The 22680-nt window shown below is 33.7% G+C and overlaps 1 protein-coding gene across 10 annotated transcripts in view; it reads right to left on the bottom strand.

Moving 5' to 3' along the window:
• Positions 1-1521: 1521 nt before the first annotated feature.
• gdpd5b (glycerophosphodiester phosphodiesterase domain containing 5b) overlaps positions 1522-22680 on the bottom strand; it is a 90715-nt gene continuing 69556 nt past the window's right edge. For 3 of the 10 annotated variants that reach the window (XR_015509633.1, XR_015509634.1, XR_015509632.1), the window contains 9 exons: positions 21628-21710; positions 20117-20267; positions 18700-18921; positions 16159-16316; positions 13823-13970; positions 13203-13285; positions 8386-8498; positions 7767-7968; positions 1522-4274 (listed from right to left, as the gene is read on the bottom strand). Coding sequence is in view for 4 of the 10 variants with exons in the window: in XM_087284386.1 (XP_087140512.1) it covers positions 4207-4274; positions 8386-8498; positions 10621-10635; positions 13203-13285; positions 13823-13970; positions 16159-16316; positions 18700-18921; positions 20117-20267; positions 21628-21710 (1041 nt within the window). In the remaining 6 variants the exon portion in view is untranslated. Of the gene's footprint in view, positions 4275-6692; positions 7440-7567; positions 7969-8385; positions 8499-10620; positions 10636-13202; positions 13286-13822; positions 14007-15978; positions 16317-18699; positions 18922-20116; positions 20268-21627; positions 21711-22680 lie in introns of those variants that run through there. The other 7 variants (XM_087284386.1, XM_087284385.1, XM_087284388.1 and 4 more) reach the window with 5 other exon arrangements.

Raw genomic sequence — 22680 nt, 5'->3', positions numbered from 1 at the left:
GTCGATGGGCGTGTCCGTGGCGGCCTCGCAAACTTTGACGATTCGCCACAAAACAGGAAGTCACTATAACTCAGGCATGCATTATCCGATCTGCCTCAAAATTCACACGTTTGATAAGAGTCCTCACCTGAACACGTTTACATGCCGATATCCAGATACAGTTATAGCGCCACCTGCTGGCCACAGGAAATGACATGTTTTACACTGTAACGAACTCCTCTCACAAATTTTATCGTATCAGCACCAAATTTGAGTGGTGTCATCTGAAAGCTTTAGCGATGATATATTGTGAAGATCTAGAGTTTTTGCAGAGGGGCGTGTCCGTGGCGGCATGACAAACCTCAACGCTTCGCCATGGAACAAAAAGTCCTTATACCTCAACCACACAATGTCCGATCTGCCTGAAACTTCACAGGGTTGATAAAAGTCCTCTCCTGAACACATATACGTGCCAATATTGAGTCAGTTATAGCGCCACCTAGTGACAGAAGGTAGTTTTGCTTATAACTCAGCCACACAATATCCGATCTGCCTGAAACTTCACATGGTTGATAAAAGTCTTCTCCTGAACACATCTACATAACAATATTGAGTCAGTCATTGCGCCACCTGCTGGCAGAAGGTAGTTTGGCTTATATTTCAGCCAAACAATGTCTGATTTGCCTGAAACTTCACATGGTTGATTAAATTCCATTACTAAAGGCATCTACATGCCAATCTTAAGTCACAGTTACAGCGCCACCTGCTGGCAGATGGTAGTTTGCATTATAACTCAACCACACAAAGTCCGATCTGCCTGAAACTTCACATGGTTGATAAAAGTCCTCTCCTGAACACATCCACATAACAATAATAAGTCTGGCATAGTGCCATCTGGTGGCAGAAGGAAGTTTGCCTTATAACTCAGCCACACAATGTCTGACCTGCCTGAAAACTCACATGGTTGATAAGATTCCTCTCCTGAAGACATCTACATGCCAATCTTAAGTCACAGTTATAGCGCCACCTGCTGACAGGAGGAAGTTTGGCATAAATCTGTGATTTTCCCAGGTTCTTTATTTATATTGGCTTAAATTATTGTTGTTCACTCTTCTCTGTCATCTTGAGGCCACTGGGTGGCGGTGAGCCCGGGTGCGAGGTCCCTATCATCGCTGCTTGCAGCTTTAATTATTTATATATTTCTTAAGAGTTTCACATATAAAACTGAAGTACAATTAACCACATGGACCAAAAAAACAAACAAACTGGGTTGTTGGCCTGTTTGCTTACATACATACATTACTAAACTCTCAATGTTTGAAGTGAAAATGCATAATAAAGTGTGAACAGCTTAATGCACTTTACAGTACAAAGGGAAAAAAGTCCATTTATTAAAATGTTCTGAATGTGTATATCTAGACTTCTTTAAAATGTTGAATTGGTATAATTCTATTTTTGTACCGTCCTGTACCATTTCACTTGTTGCATTTTGTGTCATTAAAGTCATTAACTTTTGCTACTGTGCAAATAAAAAAAACACTGTTAAATCTGCAGTTTGTTTTATTGATTGATCTCTGAAACACATCAATACAAAATAAAAACATCAAACAGCAAAACCGTTCAGCCCCGTTCCTCTGTGTGACAGAACAAACCACTGTAAACAATGTCACATCTCACATTTACATTACATCACGGGTCAGGGCACCTCAGCAGTGCCACGAGCTGTACAACACATGAATACTAGACTAAAACCAGTTTAAAATTTAAATAAAAATCACTGAACAATATCCAAACACTTTTTATTATAAGACAGTGTCCAAGTAATATTGCACTGCATCCAAACTCCAAGCCAGCTTCCTTTGTGACCAGTGTTCAACTATAAAATCTAGACTATATCTAACAGACACTCCTCCTGGACCTTTCAGTTTTGCTTTCCAGAATCCACCAATTTAACCCTATTACTGGGATTTAGGGAAGCTTGTTTCTGCCATTAGTTAAAAAGGTAACTGACTTCCTTTGTCTTTTTATTGCACATTCCGACTTTGCGGATTTGTTTAGCCCCTTAACTGTCACAGTTTAGATTACTTTTTTGCAATTATGTAGGAAGAGTAATAAATTAAAACACATTTACTGTCATCTTACAACCTGTGGGATTTTTTACGGTTACACTTTAAAGCCCTAATATTGTAGTCTAAACAAAGCAGTTATGACAAACTATATATCATTTGAAGGCTGATGACTTCTGGGGATTTTTGATAGATATTAGCGAGCAAGAGTTATTAAATAATTTGCGAAAAGGATCTTTAGAGTGGTAAAGCATTACTTTGATTTCCAAATGTAATTTTTTTTAATGCTTTTTCAGAAGCTAAACTCAAATCAAATACCACCAAACTACTATAGAATTGTATGTCTACTTTATAAATATTTTCAAAGGAATTAAAAAATATATATGATTCATATTCCTCAAAACTTTGGGGGCGCTCTTGTATGGGCACTAATGGAAACTGAATGTCATCTGGTGGTCATGTTTGGTACTACAGTCAAACAGAATCTTACTAAAAGCTGATTTTTTAGGAGATATTTACTTCAAATTTGGAAATTTTTGGTTTTAAGATTTTTAGCTTAGACTTTTCTGTAAATTTTACGTTAAACAGGTTTTGTAAAATGTAATATAATAAAAATATACCTTTATTGTTTTATTATTTTCAGAAACAAAGGCACATAACTTTTGTTTTCGTATCACTTTTTGAACTTTTTTCCCTTCAGCAACAATCTGACATCTGTTATCTTTAAAACGAGACCAAGTTTACATTTTTGCACCAAAGAATCGAAGATTGACAATCATTTGGGCTTCATTTTCAAAAGGTAAGGTTAACCGACAGTTAAGGGGTTAAATCACAGTTTTAAATTGCAATCACACAAATGCTAAATAAAAAAATTAAATAATTATGAATTTATTAAATAGTAACAATAGCAAGAACGCTTATAAGCTCACAATTGGTGAGAAAGTCAATTCTGAGGGAAAAAAATATATCGCAAGAATAAAAATACAAAAAATAAGGTGAAAATATCTGACCGAAATTCTTAAAATTGCAAGAATTTTTTTTAACATTACTGGGGAAAATTTACAATTATTTTCTATAACAATTTGATATTCTATAACTTTGCATATGACAATTTGAATTGATTTTCATTGCAAAAAGCCTACAAAATTTGAAATTACTATCATTTTAAGTCAGAACTGCAAGATTGTCCATAAACTCACAACTGACAATTTAAGTTCCTAAAAAAGTTAGAATTGTGAAATAAAATTTAACTAGTCAAAATGGTAAGAAAGTATATAAAATTAACCCTGAAATTTATAATCATAATTCTGAGAAAACCAATTTAAAACTACAGTGTGTAAATTCACAATTCTGAGGGGGAAAAAAGCCAGAACTGTCCCTTTTTACCTTGCAATTCTGACTTTCTTCACCTCTAAATATTCTCACAATTCCTGAAATTGTGAGAAAATTTACACAAACTCTAAATCATAAGGAAAACAGTTACCTTTTTACTGTTGTTCTTCTTAAGTCAGCTTCCATATATACACAAGCAGAACACGTGCCCACATCTTACATGTTTGCTAAATCAAACTGACCAAGATGATAAGGCTGAGTGATTCACTCCAATAATGACAACTGAACCACATGCTAAACAGTCGGTATATAATCAAACACAGTAAATATCACTGGAAGGCTAAAGGCAGGCACTCAGTAAACACCTCTTTGTTGTTCTTCTTCTTCTTCTTGAAAACCCACAACCGTTTGAACAGAAGGCATCATTAGACTGTGAATATCATCACACCAAATCAAGGTCTAGGAAATAAAAACTGGCTTAATATATATGGTCTACTCCACATTGGCTGGCTATGGAAGATTAGAAAAAATAAAATCCCCAAAAACCGACAGGTAAAAATCCACTAGGCATGCTTGCAATACGAAGCAACAAAAGGTCCGAAGCATCCTCAAGCGTTACGTGGGGAGGAAGAGGCCACAGATTTGGTCGTTTACTGTCCAGAATTTAAAACAAGCAACTTAACAGTAGAAGAAAAAACAATATTTCTGTACAAGGGCCCATTATTAACAGTAGACTGAGAGTCGAGTCAGTAGTTCAGAGGATACATCACAAGTTGGTTTAGGATGTGATGTGATTTTTCGCTCCATCGTGGAGTCAATGAGCAACGTCTTAATTGGTGTAGTAGTTAAATCCATTTTCTGAATATGCTTCATCACCGTTGACTCCATTGCTCACCTCTGTGGAACAAGAAGAAAAGGGAAATACACATTATGTCCCATTATTTTTTACTTAACAAGTCAATGAAAAAGCTAAAAATTGCAAGAAAACAAACGACAAAAAAAATAAAAAAAACACTACGTACTGTATCAGTACTGTCTAGGTAGGCAGCACACTAGTTCAAAACAATAAATTACATATTTTTTTAACCTCCGATGTGTTCTGGTCTTAAAGGGATTGTCTATTGAAAATATGATGTTTGTTTCGCCACCCTCAGGTCATCCAAGATGTAGGTGACTTTATTTCTTTATTAGAACATTACCAGGGTATATATACAGTACAGGAATCAGAGAGTGAAATTCAATATCCTTTCAGACCTTTTTTAAAAACTCTTTTCATACATTTTAAGACTTCATCGCCACTTTAGGTTTCAACCGGTAACATTGGTGACATTTTCACTATTCACTAAATACTGATGGTAAGAAACAAATCTTAAACTAAAACATTGTTCATGTATATATTGAATAAAAGCAGTGTGTCGTCAAATGGGATTTTATGGATTTCATAAACTAAACAGCATCCTAATATTAATAAACTTCTAATTCTAATATATAACATCTTCTTCCTAATATATAATACACTTTAGCATACAAGTATAGAATGTAGAATCAAAAATGATACAAGATTTAATACCTTGTAAAATAAGACGTTGAAATACTTTAAGGGTCTTAAATGTCTCTAAATTGATTGATCAACTTTGAATACTAAAGAATCTAACTAAAGATCAATGAATCCTTTAAGCAAACTTTTGTGTGTGTTGTTTCAAGAAAGCAACCATTCGTTTGTGTTGTGTTTTATTTCTATTTGTTTTAATCATTTATTCTTCTATTTAATTATTTTATTTAATATGATCATAAGTCATTTATATAATTATCATTATCATTTTATTGATTATTAGTAATGATTTGATTATTATTATTATTATTATTATTGATTATTATGTTTTTACATTTTATATTATTATTCAGATTATTTTCCTATAATTATGGCTTCATAATTATTTTCATTTTTCCATATTGTTATAATCTTACAACTGTGGGTTCAAGCGAAACTTGTTTTTATGAGTAAGAGATTAGAGATTATCTCCATTTCAAGGACTGTATTGTCTCTGGACAACATTGTGAAGCAGTAGTTTTCCATTGCTGTTGCCATTGTGGTATAATAACACTTGTTTGGTTTATCCTGGTCAGACAAAGTCTGAGTATTGAATCATACACAACAATAATTATTTAATAAACTTTGTTCTTTTTTTTCATCATTCTTTCGATTCCTGCCTCTGCTCCTCTCTGGTTTTCTCAGTCAACTCCTACAGTATATTGATAGGAGACTGTTAATTCAGCTGAATACTAGTTAACAGGTTTGGGTATTGGAAACTTTGGTGATTATATATTGATATAATAATACTTTTTAAAACCCCGCTGACACCCTGATTAAAAAATATTGAGCTAAAAAAATGTGGTCTTTGATGACTCATAAAAAGACAGCTATCTGTACTTTTAGAGTAAAAAAACATACAAACACAACCAAATGATGATAATGCTTTGAATAATGTTGCATTTCTTGAACAGACTGATTGTTTGCTTTAAAAGATCTCAATGTTTTACATGTATTCATTTTGTTTTTCCTTTTCTTTTTGCTCTGAAAGCACATTTATTAATTTTAAGCTTCAGAAAAACTTTTCTTGGCGACGCAGTGGCACAGTAGGAAGTGCCGTCGGCTCACAGCAAGGTTGCTGGTTCGAACCTCGGCTCAGTTGGCGTTTCTGTGTGGAGTTTGCATGTTCTCCCTGCATTTGCATGGGTTTCCTCTGGGTGCTCCGGTTTCCCCCACAGTCCAAAGACATGCGGTACAGGTGAATTGTGTAGGCTAAATTGTCCGAAGTGTATGAGTGTGTGTGTATGAGTGTGTGTGTATGTTTCCCAGAGGGTTGTGGCTAGAAGGGCATCCGCTGCATAAAAACGTGCTGGATAAGTTGATGGTTCATTCCGCTGTTGCGACCCCGGATTAATAAAGGGACTAAGCCGACAAGAAAATGAATGAATGAAAAACTTTTCTTTAAGTTCTACTGAATAAAGAAAAATAGACACACACACACAACACAAAAACACAAACCCACACTCAAATGCACTTATTAGCACTCCAAATTTCTATTATTTTTCAAATATTTCCTAATTGATGATTAACACAGCAAGGCAATATTTTACAGAATTTCCTATTACATTTTCCTTCTGGTGAAAGTCTTATTTCTTTTAGTTTAACAGAAACAAAGTTTAAATTAAAAATAGTAATTTAAAGTAATTAAAAATGCTAATGTTAACCCCCTTAAAGTTCAACCCAAAATGAAAATGTACTGGTTAACTTAAATCTTCAATTAGTTCCAAACCTTTTAATGGTTTATAAACCAGTAACCATTGACATCCATTGCATTAGAAACAATTGCTAAGGAAGTTACTAGTTTCAAAAATTTTCAAAATAACTTCATGTTTGAGTTTCTTTTTTTCTATTGAACACCAAAAGTTTGTGACAAGTGAAGGGCAAGTATAAGATGACAGATTTTTAAAGTTTGGTTAACTATCACTTTAAGAAATGTTTTTTTATTTATTTTTATTTTTTATTTTTTTGACTGTAATAGACAAATGATGTATGTGGTAATGGGGTGGGAAAATAATAAGCTTGGACTTCATCCCGCTCCATTTTCAACCATGTTTCAACCATTTTTTTGTTAAAGATAATTTATGTATGATAATTCTGTTCGAAAATAAATGTTCTGTCATCATGGCCAAAAAAAGTTAGTATTGTTTAAAAATGTATTGGAAAAAAATCTCTGTTAAACAGCACTTGGGAAATATTTGAAAAACATCAAAAAATTCACAGAACTGTAATATATATTTCTTGAGCATTAAATCAGCATTGCAGAATGATTTCTGAAGGAACATTTGACACTGAAGAATGAAGTAATGATGCTAAAACATTTGTATATTGAATACATTTGTATATTGAAATCAACTTAATTCAAACTCCTTTAAATGATAAACATTCCACTGATGGGCTGCTTAAGCTTGTTTTATGCGACGTGGAGCATTTGAATTTAAGGTGTCAAATCCAGTTCATTGAGGGCCGCAGCTCTGCACAGTTTAGTTCCAACCCTGCTTCAACACACTTACCTGTAGATTTTAAACAAGTCTGAAGGACTCAATTAGTTCGATCAGGTGTGTTTAATTAGGGTTAAAGCTAAACTGTGCAGAGCTGCTACCCTCCAGGAACTGGATTTGACACCTGTGGTTTGAATGGTCAATTACAATAATCAACAATATCGAACCCATCTATGTATTTAGCACACCTACAACAAAGACACTGATAAAAAAAAATTAAAAAAAACAATTGAACTGCAGATCTTGTTTTTGATGTGATGAACTGAATGAAGGGTTAGTTCTCATCCCTCTCGTACTCACCATACACAGGCCACAGTTACCCTTAGCACTGATGCTACAGGCCTGTGTGAGCTATCATTGGGCAGTATGGAGTGATGGATGAGCGGATGGCAGACAGTGACAGACAGGAGGGACAGTGCAGGGAATGAGATGGAATAGGATGAAGGGATGCGGTGACATACAGAAGACTCAAACCCAGGGATGGACAGCTACTGTGGCTGACCTTAGAGACAGGGCAAAACACACACACAAGCATGCAAAGACTGCTGGGACACATGCACACACAATTATAAAACAATAAATCTATGATGTGAAAATTATTAGAGGCCATGATGTATGAAATAAAGTAGTTGGTGAGTGTATTTCCAAATGAACACCAACACTAGATGGCGCTAATGAGCTTTTCTTACTTGCTAGTACAAGATAATGACTTAATATATGAGATGTAAAATACAGCACCATCATTTTGCAAGGACAACATTTAAATATGCACATTATTAGCCATAATACAAACTTTGGAAATTTGATTGACTAATTAGAGTCAAGTATTTGGAAGTGCTGTGTAATAAGCTCATATACATAGTTCAAACAGACACACAATATGAGACACTCAAGCAGGAGGAGTTTTGGTGACTCTTACCAGAGAAGATGAGCTTCTCCTTCATGATGTTGACGTCTCTGCTGGATCTCCTGACGGCTGCGCTCAGCATGATCTGCTCCGGGTTGTAGCTACGCATGCCACTCATTCTCCACCTATCATCATGTGCACACACACACACACACACAGACACGCGCCTCAGTGCCAATTGCCACACAAAGACTGAGTTGGTGCTGTCGAATCTAATAATAACATGTGTTTTTGGTTTATTATTAAAAGTGTTGACTCACAATTCAACTCTTGAATCTCACAGTGATTTCTGAATGTAATTGGAAAATATATGGTACAGTTTCTGAACACTATACTGTATTTCAAATGTTTAAAGAGTATAATTAGATGTTTGTTTGTATGTTTGCTTGTGTCTTTTAAAAGAGCAATTAACATTTAAATTCAGATGTGATGCAAAATACATACATTTTATTTTTTAAAAAGTGAACATTTTATCATTTAATCAACCTGCAGTTGATTTCCAAATGTTTTTGAGTTTTTACAGTTTTTGATTTGTTGTGCAAATTAAATAATTAAAGATATTTTCAGCTATGTTGGAAACTGGTACCGTTAATCTCAGTAGCGATCAGTTTTCATCATTTAAAAATATTATATAAATACTTATTTTGTGTTTAACAGACCAAAAAAAAGTGGTTTTAAAAAAAACCTTGAGTGAGTAGGTGAGTAAAAGTGAACGTAAAAAAAGGGTCAATAATGATATATAATGTTACAAACGAAGACTTTGTTTTCATTAAAGAATTCTGAAATGTGTGGCTATGTACCAATACTGAAAGAAAATTACAAATGAATGCCTACTAAAATTTCTGTTTTATTGTCAGGGGCGGACTTAGTGATTTGGGGGCCCTAAGTAATTCCAGATCTGGGGCCCAAGCATTGAAACACAGTCTCTTTCTCTATAGTTTTTTTTTTCTCTGTATATTCGTTTTTTTTTTTTTTTTTTTTTTGCAAATTAACTGCATGTTAAAAATACATTTTAAGTGAAATATTGATGTTCTTAAATGTAAAATTAAATACAATAAATTCACAATTCAAAAACAATCTCACAAACTAACTGTGGGAAACCATGTACAGTTGTACAGTTAATTAGTCATACTTGTGATTAGATTTTAATATTTGCATGTGCAGTACGGAAAGAAGTTCCACTATTCAGGAGGGCCCCGGGTTTTGAAAAGAAGTAATAACAGGTGAAATCTGTCTATAACTATTAAGATTTTACACGTATGATATAAATTTTTATAAAAGTGCTGTATGATTAATGTAGGCTTCTTGGCATTGGTCGGGGCCCCAGGGGCCTAAATGGCTGCTTATCTCGCTTATTGATTAAGTCCACCCCTGGTCACAGGAATAAACTATTAGATACTTCCAAATGTATTCAAAATTACAATTATATAAAAACCGAATAATGAATTTTGGTGAGAAATAAATAAATGCAGCGTTGTCACTGAACACAAGAGACAAAATCTGGAAAAAAAAAATCTTACTGACCCAAATCTTTTGAACTCTTAAGATTTAGATTGATGTACAAACCAAAAAAGGGCTGTTGATCCACAGTTATAGTGACCATCTGTTCCAATTATCCAAAATACAAAATATATTTTTCCTGATTAAATCTTTTAATCTGACACCATCTGTCACAAATGAAATATTCGGGTGCTTTTGGTTCGAAACAAAAGCATCTGATTGAATTAAAATGAAAACACTTAATTCAAACCTATAACTAACATTAATCTTACACTTATGCTTTTTTACATGCAATATATGCATGCATTTGTCAAGCTTCAGCTCAAAATACCTCATAGATAATTTATTTATTATGCATCATGTAAAAAAAAATTCAGCTACAACGTTAGAAAAAATTACTCTGACCAAAAGGCAGATAAACAACTGTCAGTTGAGTAATTTTCACCTTCTAGTGGATGAGGGCAGAAATTGCACACCACTAAAATATCCTTTACACAAACATACGAGTAAATCTTAATTGTGTAAATGCATATTAATTATATGTATAGTGATAAGCTGTGATATTAAAGTGTAGTCATGTGGGGCTGTTGTTGAGTAAGAAGAGTTAGTAATAGCATTGACAAAATCCAGGTAGAATGAAAGAAACAGGCAGATAGACTGAAACAGGGATTTGTTTTTTTAGAGAAAGAAGGGCAAGAAAGGGAGATGCACATTGGCAGCATGGGCCAACAGCGCTGACCCAATTACCTGATCATGTGATAGCTGAGAGATGCCAGAATGCAGCAGAGAAGAGGAGCATGCAGATCAGCAGAGAGCGAGAGCAGGAGGAAGAAAGGAGAGGTGGGAGAAAAAGAGTAAAAGAAAGGGAGAGAATTAAGAGGTCAGTTCAGAAAAGCAGATGCAAATGTCACTATGGCAAGCGCAGCAAACGTAGAGGATCCAGAGCTCCACACATTTACTGTACATGTGAAAATCAACATTATTGTAAAGACTGGTGAATGTGCAGAACAATCAATAAAATATTAAAGCAAACATATTTCCTTCCTTTTCCTGTTTTCTGTGGAGGTAATCAAGTCAGAGCATGTTTTAGTTTTGTAAAGGTCAATGTTAAATTTTAATAGATGATAATGAATTTTTATCTAATGCTATGTCAGCAACAAAGGCTATTTTTATGGCAAGAACATTTCCATAATAAATATACAATTAAAAGCAACAAACAAATGAATACATTAATTAAATAATAGTTTTAGTATTAATATATTATAAACATTTTACCAATTTTCCCGGTGACACTTTGCTAAAATGTCCTTAAGAGAGTTAATTTTATAAAAAGGCCTTCTGCAGTCATTAAAAGCAGGACAGTCCAAATTCTTAATAGAAAGTATATGTTTGGTAACATATGATAAACTTACAACACACAGTTTAATTGTGTTAAACCATTTTAAAAAAGAGGTTAGAATATAAAGGTTCTTAAAAGGACAACATTTGGCTTACATCGCTATAAAATTTTCTAAATTTGTTTAGTTGAAATAGAATGGAGTCATGGAGTCAGTCTATGGTCACATATACTTCCAAAATAAAAAATAAAGCTTTGCAAACAAAAAATAATGTATTGAGCAAAAATAAATAAATAAATGCAAATGTTCAAAAATCGCAAAGCGAAAATTCATTTTGGAGAAATAAAACAATTTTGCCTTAGGGAAAATAAGGGAAAACTAAGTTTTGAGAAATAAAGATAAAATTTGCAAAAAAAAAAACAAAAAAAAAGAAGAAGAACTCCAAATAAAAATCAAGCAGTGCAAAAGTAAAAAAACAAAACATTTTGCAATATAAAAACCAAACAACTATACATTGCAATGCTAATTTGCATTAGCTTTTGCATTAGCTTTTGAGTTCAATTTGCACTTCACGCTTCTGCGTGTTTCACTTTGTGGCCCTGATTTGACAAGGGGCTGTAAATGCTCAAGGTCTTTTGACTCCACCCCCCTGTCAAATCAGGTACACAAAGTGAAACGCAGAAACATGAAAACAGCATTGCAAACTCAAAGTTGACCAAAAAGCCAATCAAAATGAGGCAATGCTATAAAAAATGTTTTGCAAATATTATATATATATAGTTTTTATATATAGTTTTGTTTTCTTCACCAATACTTTATTTTTTGTTTACAATACTTTCTTTCATTTTGCAAGTATATGTGGCCCTATAGATTGATTCCAGTTTTGGAAATAGAACAGAAAAAGATATATTCATATTCAGGACGTTTTTACTTTATGTAAATGAATGCTTTAGTTGTCGATATTTCATTGATCATTGTGTAAATTAGATGAAGAGGTCTTCAATAATTATACACATTTATTATCATATTTACATTTTATTAGATTTTTTAATAGATTTTAATGAATTAGTTATTATTAGACATTTATTATTAGGCATATTTAGCAATTTACAGACGAATATTAAATATACTTTAATATATAAATTAAAGTTTAAGAGAGAACTGAGGCAAAAAGAACTGATAGTTTTGTTATTGTTAGTTAAAATAATATAAAAAATCAAATTTCATTGATTAAATTTCATAGATTTCACATATAAAGCAAAATAAAATTAAATATTAAAAATTGAAAAAAACACTGCAACCACACACACACACACACACACACACACACAGACTAAACATTCATATAAATATAGACACTTTTCACATGACGTCACGCGGTGTCAAGTTTTACTCCATGGAGTGTATTTTTACTGCCTTTAGAAGATAATATGAAACAATTTTATAAAGAATTTTACTTACGCTGAAACATTCACACAACATATAATATACATTTATATTCTTAGTAGCATCAAAGTAAAAATAAATCTTTTATTGAGAAAATAAACTGAATTAATAAGTGGAAAAGTTGCAAACATATTTTCTTAATAACTTAATCCTATTCTTAATTACTTAAACAATCATTTGAAAACTCAGAAAGCAGTTCAGTATTGAAAGAGAATCATTTTTACACGTCCAATACTTTAACAGACTTAACTAACAATGTGCAATGTTAATATTTTCAGTTGTAAATTTTTCAGAGAAGTATCCCATTCATTCAAAGGTAAACCAGAACTAATAATACACTGCGTTGCCGATAAGGGGAAGTGATGTGACGTCATTGTGAAAAGGGTCTATTCAGACATATAAATAAAAGAGAATTACAAATACTTAAAAATTTAAAATCTAAACTCTAAAGCAATAGTTTGTGAGACAGAGGTCTTATCTTGGGTCTTATTTTGTCTAAACCATTATCCCGTCAATCTACCGCATACCAAACAGGCGCACACTTACTTCTGGAATATAAATATTCCCAGAACTACAGCGAAGGAGATGAGATCAGTGGAGATCCATATCAAGCAGTACTCATCCGGAGTCTAGAAACACACAATTAGAATGAGGCACAAGCACCACTAGATGGCGAAAGAGACAAGGCATTACAGCTTATTCTTGCACAATTACTTGCAAAAGAATATATACATGCTCCTAAACATTATATTTAGTGTGTTTTTTATAAATCACACAAGCAATGAAATTAAAAGAGCTATTATTCAAATTTAGCATTGAGTCTTCATTTACTAACAGTAAGTTTCATTCTTCTGTTAAACACAAAAGAAGATAATTTGAAGAATGTTGCCAAACAGATGCTATTGACTTACATAAATACATATTTTCCCTACTATGGATGTCAATGACTACAGGTTTCCAGCATTTTTCAGATTATCTTCTTTTTTGTTATTTTTTGGGTGAGCCATCCCTTTAGCTAATCAGTTACGCATCACATGTTTACCACAATACAGATTTATATTTAATGAGCTTCTCGTTTTGGCCAGACCAACAGATGTTGACCAATTATGTATCTTAAAAAGTGCCACTGGCTAATGAATAATCAATGAGCAGATGATGGTTTGTACCATGAGCCAGAGCGGATAGTGCAGCTTCCTCAACACCTGCGGGGCCTCAGAGGAGACGGACGGCACCCCGCTGCACCACAGCAGAGAATACAGCCACGGCTCATTCACTGTATACAGACTCACGCTGATGTTGTTCTCCTTATACAACCTGATTAAATAAACAGAGATATATCAGTGGATATTACTAATGATCCACCAATGAATCTTTCTCTTGAATCTTTGATTTTCTGTTGTATCATTTTAAAATAATAATTAGAAACATAATGAAATGACATTATCTTTGTTAAATTGTGACCAAAAAAATCAGTACAGGCTAAATGAAAATGCAAATTCACTTTCTCGCAGTAGGTGGCACTTATAAACAGCAGGGATAACAATGTTTTCTTGATTAGTGCTGTGAGCAAAGCAGCTGCGCTGGTGTTAAATATACTGTATGTTATACGAAGATAATCGATAAAGAAAATACCATTTAAGCTTTTTAGAAGACAGGTGTTCCCCTTATAGATATTTCAGTAAAACCGCCAGAGTCAATATTTAGAATTGTCTTTCAGTATTTCTAGCATAAAGAACACTGAGTTATTACATGTACATTTTTAATACAACCACAATCCACACACAAGAAAAAAAAAAAAAAAACAGATCCGCAATTACATTAAATGTAGCCTATATTAAGTATAGACATTACCTTTAGCTTTAAATAGACTCTTTCCTTTACATATGGTTGAACTATGAGGCAAAACTATTAGCTCTACTTCGAAACTGTAATTATTTTTCAAATATTTTCTAAGAAATATTATTTTTAAATATAATAGTTTTAATAAGTAGTTTCTTTCATTTTTGGTGTGATGACAATACAGTACATCATATTTTTTAAGTTGTTTTAAAAGATACTAGATTTAACCTAAAGGGCCATTTAAAAGCTCATGCCATGGCCACACTAGAGTTTGAACATGCAATTCTGTCATACAACGCTGCGAAAAGGGGTAGGATTAAACAAGATGATTACACATTTAAAAAAGCGAGCGATTGGTTCATGTGTTACATTTCTGTCCGGAGATGTCAGGTTTTGATCTTTGATTGGTCACATACAAACACGTGATGTGATTTTGCAGGACAGAGTTCACCAAGCTTGAACTTTGCAATGCAGTGAACTGCGAAACTTGTCGTACGAGGTTGCGTTTCTGGTCTGACGTATTCGCGTGCGTATAAATGGAAGTCAATGGGGAGAAAAATGCAGTGTGAACATTTTATTCAGGGTTAATTTAGAATTACAAAAAAAACTTTTGATTGAATTTTGAAAATGTAATGAAATCACAGATGGCCAATTTTATTGGTTACATTGAGTTGTTACATGCTCGGCCATCTGTGCTTCATCTCCGGCTTCTTTAAATGCTCCTATTACATACTTTGAACTATAAAGCTGTTGTGATTCAGTTTATATTTAAGTCTAGACCAGAGATGAGGCAAATAAAAATAAGCAAATAATAATTAAAAAAAAACTCTCTACCTGCAAGTTTTGGCTGATAAACTGATGCATCTTGAGATATTCATATACAGTTGAAGTCAGAATTATTAACCCCCTGAATTATTAGCCTCCCTCTTTATTTTTTTTCCAATTTCTGTTTAACGGAGAGAAGATTTTTTTCAAGATATTTCTAAACTTTATAATTTTAATAACTCACTTCTAATAACTGATTTATTATATATTTGCCATGATGATAGTACATATTATTTGGCTAGATATTTTTCAAGACACTTCTATACAGCTTAAAGTGACATTTAAAGGCTTAACTAGGTTAATTAGGTTAACTAGACAGGTTAGGGTTATTAGGCAAGTCATTGTATAAAGATGGTTTGTTCTGTGTGGACTATCGAAAAATATAGCTTAAAGGGGATAATAATTTTATTGACCCTAAAATGGTTTTTAAAAAATTAAAAACTGTTTTTATTCTAGCCAAAACATCAGACATACTGTGAAAATTCCCTTGCTTTGTTAAACATAATTTGTGAAATATTTAAAAAAGAAAAGAAAAAAAATCAAAGGGGGTTTAATAATTCTGATTTTAACTGTACCCAATAGTCATCTTCAGATATTCATACCCATTTTTTGCACTTGTTTGCATTGACTTTTTATGTTGAATTTGGACAAAACTCACAAGCTTACAATGTAAATAGCTCTGTTTGTGCAGCCTGAAATGGCATCATTGGCTCTTCCAGTGGAACGGCACCAGTTTCCAATTTTAGTTTCACCACACTAGTGCAGCTTTTGCTCTTTCTCATGTGATGTATATGTTGTCAGTGTGAGCAGGTGTGTGCAAGTGGGACTGTGGGTCTACCGGACGTCCTGCTCAGAGGCCTGGTTGTAGCGCAGCAGGAGTCTGCTGATGCCATTATGATGGAGTGTATCGAAGGGCAGCTTCTGCATTGAGGTCTGCTGGAAACCTGGAGCCACTTTTCTCACCATTTCCCTGTTACTGTCCACCGTCCACATCACCTACACAAACACATGCAAAGTCAGAAGTAATATAATATTATATATAAACATAATTAATGAATTATTTTAATGAATAGTGTTGACTGTCAAGTCTGAGTTAATAAATAAGAGTTGAAATATAAAATAAAAGTGTTATTTTTGTTGTTATTTTAAATGTTGTCAATTTATTTTATTGCTCAAATAATCAAAAATAAGAGAACATGTAGCTCAGAAATTAAATTATCACACATACAAATGAAGATCTGCTGCAAGAACACATTTCTGGGAAACAGCTCGACAATAAAGAGGAAAACTAGATATAGCACTTTCTGTCCTTTTCGTGCAGTATTGTGACAAACAAACTAAAAACAGGAAACTAAAAGTCTTTAATCCATATTGCATTTACATTTTAGTGACATTTGCAGCATATAATTGAATTATATTGGAAGTAGACTGAAATTCCACAATTCAACAACTTTTTGGTAGACTTATTCAAATAATATTAAAGGGCACATAGTTTACCCCTTTTTTATTATTTAATATTTATATTATGGTTCTTCTAAATGTGTCAGTTTAGGTTCAGTTTAATACACAGTTCAGATGTTTTTATTATAATGTGTTAAAAAGAGTCATGTTGGGGGCATTTACACAGTTTGCTGTTTTAGGGGTGTGTTGCTTCACAGTTTCGGCTTCCCGCCCAACGTAAAAAGGGGGCAGAGCCAAGAGCTTCTACGCTCTGTGTTTGCAACAGACAGGCTGACAGACAAAGAGAGAAACTAAACTAAGCTAGGATGAGCATTCAGCCTTACATGTAAGACTCGGACACAGACCAAGCAGAGAGAACAAAATCATTTGTCTCTTTGTATAGTCTCGGTGTACAAGTGCCGAGCTTGTAAACCGAGACTAATAACCACACACACTGAATTAACTTTGACTGAGGCACCGAATGCGACGCGACATGGCACACCAGTCACTCAGTGACGCTGCAGAAACATGAAGTGTCCCGAATCGTCGCGCCACGCATTCCAGAACTCTAAACACAAGCCTCCACCAGGGCAAACACAACGGCGCCGCAGCTGCCGAGCCGCTGACCTGAAGCTCCGCCGCGTGCACCCCGACAGAAACCCATGCCCAGAACTCCGAAATGCACGGCGCCACTCCACGCAAAAGGTACAAGCAATAATTCTGATTACAGCGATAATGTGGAGAATATTGATCTTGTGTTGAGCCCAATGAGCCCTTCATAAAAAAATAGAGCAAGGGTGTTCCTTTAGTGATATCGCTTTGACTCACACACTGAAAATGGCGGGCGTGCAACAAGAAACTGAGGATATGATCGTAAAGCCAGAATGTCAATCAATATTGGTGGACAGGGGACCGCTCTCCTACGTAATGTTGCGGTTGGTCTGAAAACCGCTCCAATTGGTCCACCGTTTTTATGTTGTTACGGTCTATACACTACAACCACACATGTCTGCCCAAACAAGTAGATTTTTGTCACCATAGGTGCCCTTTAACCAACAAATTGAACCAGATTTTTCTTTCTTTCTTTCCTTCTTTTCTTCCTTCCTTCCTTCTTCTTTCCTCCCTCCCTCCCTCCCTCCCTCCTTTCTTTCATAAACTTTCTTTCAAACTGAACCAAGTATGCAAAGTATCATCACACTATTACTAAGATGATATTTTATGATCAAAGCTCTTTTTTTAGTATACTGTTTTTAAAGTGGGGGTAAAACATAACACAATGAAATACAATGACTATTGAGATAGGTATAAATACAGCCAGATGTATTATATTTAATGCTGCAAAAAGAATATATGATATTCCATACAATACATGATATTTAAAAAACAATTAAGAAATAATCAGTTAAACCAGTTAAGAACAGTATGTACATATTCTATGGTTGACACCATACTCGGTCCAGGAGGGCCAGTGTCCTGCATATTTTAGTTCCAACCCCAATTAAACACACCTGAACCAACTAATCAAGTGTTTTCTAAGTATGCAAAAATTTCCATGCAGGTATGTTGAAGAAATTTTGAGCTAAACTATGCATGACACTGGCCTTCCAGGACTGAGTTTAGGCACCTCTGGTTTACACAATTAAAATCAAATAAAATAAATGTGTAAAAATCACAACCTTCAGAATTAAATCTAATGTCGTTCTCTTCCTCAAGAATGATCAAACTATGTATACAGAATGTGATTATAGAACATTTTAAATTTGCATATCAAATATGGTAAATATGATGTAAGTAACTGTATTCACAGCTAGGTGGCGTGACTATACAACCACATAAAACAGGAACAAACATTAGGATCATATCCTGAATGCATTTATTTCAACCCTAGGAAAAGGACGATGATATATAAAGCATCAAAGTTAAGTCCCTCCAAACTGACCTGTCCTTGTGGTATTCCTGACCCTAGAACAGTGTCCAGGGTGAGGTTGACCCAGTCGTGGTGGTGCGGGTGATTGACTGGTGGTCTGTGCACTGTGAATAAAGCCGAGCTCTTGTACTTAGCTGCAAGTTTAAGCATCTGCTCCAGGCTGCACACAGTCTGGTTTCCCACAGACCAGCGTTCAGTCGTTGACATGTACTGCACAGTCCAGAAGGGATCATCCTGCATTCAGAGACATCACTTTAGACCATAGACCATTTTGAAGGAGGTAAACAAAAACAATGGTCTCAACGTATATCCTATTTTACATCTTTATTTTCTATAGCTTCTGAGAATCCAAAAAGAGCCACATTTTGATAAATAATGCTATGATAGCTGTTTTAACATTAAGTTATGACTGAATTGCCTCTTGTTACAGTTATGAAATAGATTTTTAACAAGCAGAAAACGTCCATGGGCCAATGACATGATATGGTCTATAGGCTATTACATACTTATTCGGCCCCTATGAAAAAAACACTTGCAAAGAAATACAAGCTGTACAGTTAATTTCTACCCTATTATGTTTATTCAACTGAGATTTGATTTAGTATTTGGGAATTTAATTCATGGTTGTGATTTGCAATTGGTGGATCTTGTGATTGACAGACTGTCCTGCCCCAATGTGAGTCAACTGATTATTGTATAAAAAAAAAAGAAAGCAAAACAGAAGGGAAATGACTTTAAATAAAGATTATGTTTTTTTTTTAAAGAAAATAATATTGTTTATGGATGAACCATAATAAATGCAGAAACATTCAAGTGCTAAAATAAACTCCTAGTTGACTAATATTCAGTCTATTAGCCATTATGGACTAAATGCAGGGTTATTATATTTATTTAATTATGTGCGTACATGGAGGGAACATGGTTTAGGTTTTAGGGCTGAGAAATAATGCTATCTTTAACATTGTTCTATATTAAAGAGAAACAATAAAATAAGGTGACTTTTTGTTTTGCTTTTAAAGATAAATAAGCAAAAAAAAAATAAATAAAGTAACAGCAACTGACATTTTAAAAATATTATTGTAATTTTTATTAGTGGTTTAGCTTTTTTATTTTTTTGCATTTTTTCAGTAAAAAAATGTGTTTATTTCTATCATTATTTGTATAATATTTGTATATATAACATAACTAATTTTAACATATTAAAAAATAACAAAGTAAAACAAAAATATCTCTTAATGTAAGTTTAATTAAATTAATATATTTTATTTAATTCCTTAGATGCAATTTAATTTATTTAAAATAAAATGTTTTTACTATATGTTTTTATAGTGTATGTTTTTACTATAAGAACACCGCTTCATTGCTGCCATTTAAATAAGTCCAATTATTTTGACATTTCTGCTTCAGCTGTATTGTAGGCATTGTCTACCTTTAGAAACCACTGGCCGGCATTGAGTGTGCTCAGATCAGTCCAGTTGAAAAGTGAAGCATCCTCATACTGTCTCTCTGGAAACACTCTCCTTACATTGGTGGTTCTCCTCAGCGTCCGGTCTCTCATGAGGAATGGCACACCATCGAGACTACAGCCCAAGCACAGTTACACAGGAGTATATGCGATTAGACAGCACTTAGATCGCAACGGAGAAAGCACTTCCATTAGGGCTCAACCTGGGTTTATTCAACGATAAGAGACCGAGAATAAAACTGAGGAGTGGACTTTAGCTGTGATTGGCTGAAAAATATCTCAATGCACTTACTGCAAAAGAGGGATTTTCAAGGAATAGATGTAGTATTATTATAATACATTATTATTAATTTGGCAAATGCCTTTTTACACAGAACAGCCCACAATATGAGGTTAAATGCCTTGCAAGAGTGCAAGTAGATTGAACCTTTGGGTTACCAGCCAAGATATTTAACCTCTAAGCCACTTAGTTTATTTAATTTAAATACATTTTTATACCAGTACCACCACCTTACAATTCAATTTCGCCAGATGTTCCCAGTCATAGCAACACGTGAAATGGGATTTTTTTTCATAAAATAAAAAAGTAAATAAATAAATAAATAAATAAAAATAAATAAAGTAAAATAAAATAAAATGTAATTAAAATTTTATTAAACTAAATTAAATTAAAAACTAAAAATTAAAATGTAAAAATTAAAAAAATTATTAAATCTATAAAAATAAAATATAAAATATGAAAATAAAATAAAGAATTTAATAAAATAAAATAAAAAAGTAAATAAAATATCAAATAAAACATGAATTTTAAAATATATGAAAATAAAAAATAAATAAAATCAATTGAATATTTAATTAATATCATGAATTGTCCATTAGTGAATAGTATACATTTTGCTTTATTTGTACTATTGTACTATTACAATACAACGAAAAAAACTGAAAAAGAGAGCCCTAAAATCCTAACAAAAGTATCATTCTCAAATGAAGTAAAACAGTATTTTCTGTGTTAACCAACATGATGCCTGGAACTCTTTCCAAAGAGTATCACTTGTATTTTTACTCAGGCAGGAAGTGCCTAAAAAGCCAGGAGATGATATCTCTATCTAAAAAGCCTGAGTGATGACTGACTTTAAGTGAGATAAATTACAACACAACAGATGGACAGTTTCTGCTCCATTATCTAAAGATGCGTGTTAAACAGGAAGAATAGATTACAGCTTAAGGGTGAGCTTCTTTGGAAAGTCTTCCTGTCTCTTCCAGCGTTCAATTACTATGCACTCTGTGGGTAAGAGACGTCACAACCACAACCTCTCATTACAGCCGTCTCACACTGACATACAGCCATTCACAGGCTGAAACAAACACGGTGGCCCTGAGCCTTTAGACACACACACAAATACTGTACATATGCTTCAGTATAATCTATTGATTGAACCTGAGAGGAGAAGCAGACAGAATGAATGTATAAATACCTGATGGTCACATCGGTCTCTAGTCCACTAACATTTCTCTGCAAAGCTCTGTTGAAGGATAAGAGAGTGTTCTCAGGAGCCAGCTGAACAAGAGGAAGAGAAAAAAAATGTAAGTATAAAAATATGCACAAAAAATATTCATTCATTTGCTCGTCGGCTTAGTCTGTTTATTAATCCGGGGTCGCCCCAGCAGAATGAACCGGCAACTTATCCAGCATGTATTTACGCAGCGGATGCCCTTCCAGCCGCAACCCATCTCTGGGAAACATCCACACACACACACACACAACGGACAATTTAGCCTACCCAATTCACCTGTACCACGTCTTTAGACTGTAGGGGAAACCGGAGCACCCGGAGGAAACCCACGCGAATGCAGGGAGAACATGTAAACTCCGCACAGAAACGCCAACTGAGCCGAGGTTCGAACCAGCGACCTTCTTGCTGTGAGGCGACAGCACTACCTACTGTGCTACCGCATTGCCCGCAAAAAAAAACTATAATATATATTTTTTATAATAGAAAAAATAATATATTTGAACCTATTTCTATACTATATATTTGTACTTGTATTTACTTTTAATCATAAACGTATATTTTAGATTTAACTGTAGAAATCTAAATCTATAAAATACACTATGAGTTTTCTTTATTTAATTTACTTTAAATGCGTGTACATTATATATAAAATATAAAGTTAATTATATTATATGTTACATCGTAAAAGACAATATAAGCAACACAAAATACAAATAACTATGATGTTATTAACTGTGCTATATCTATCCATTCAACCATCCATCCATACAAACACATATACACTTGAAGTCAGAATAATTAGAAATGGGGTGAAAGGGGGGATTCTTCCAAAACGAAGATAGAGCAGTAGGAAGAAAACGATCCATTTATTGTAAACTAGGATCACTCTGATTGGATTATTACCTATTACATATGAGCAGCCAGTCGTGCTCAATCATATTATGTGCTCCTCTCGAAATTAGTTTATGAAATTTCACTTGTTTTATTTTGGCTAGAAAAAAATAGTTTTTTTTT

Source organism: Danio rerio, chromosome 15 (assembly GCF_052040795.2).
Source record: "Danio rerio strain M-AB ecotype USA chromosome 15, GRCz13ab, whole genome shotgun sequence".
In the NCBI taxonomy this organism is placed as follows: domain Eukaryota; kingdom Metazoa; phylum Chordata; class Actinopteri; order Cypriniformes; family Danionidae; genus Danio; species Danio rerio.
This window is presented reverse-complemented; position numbering and strand designations above follow the sequence as displayed.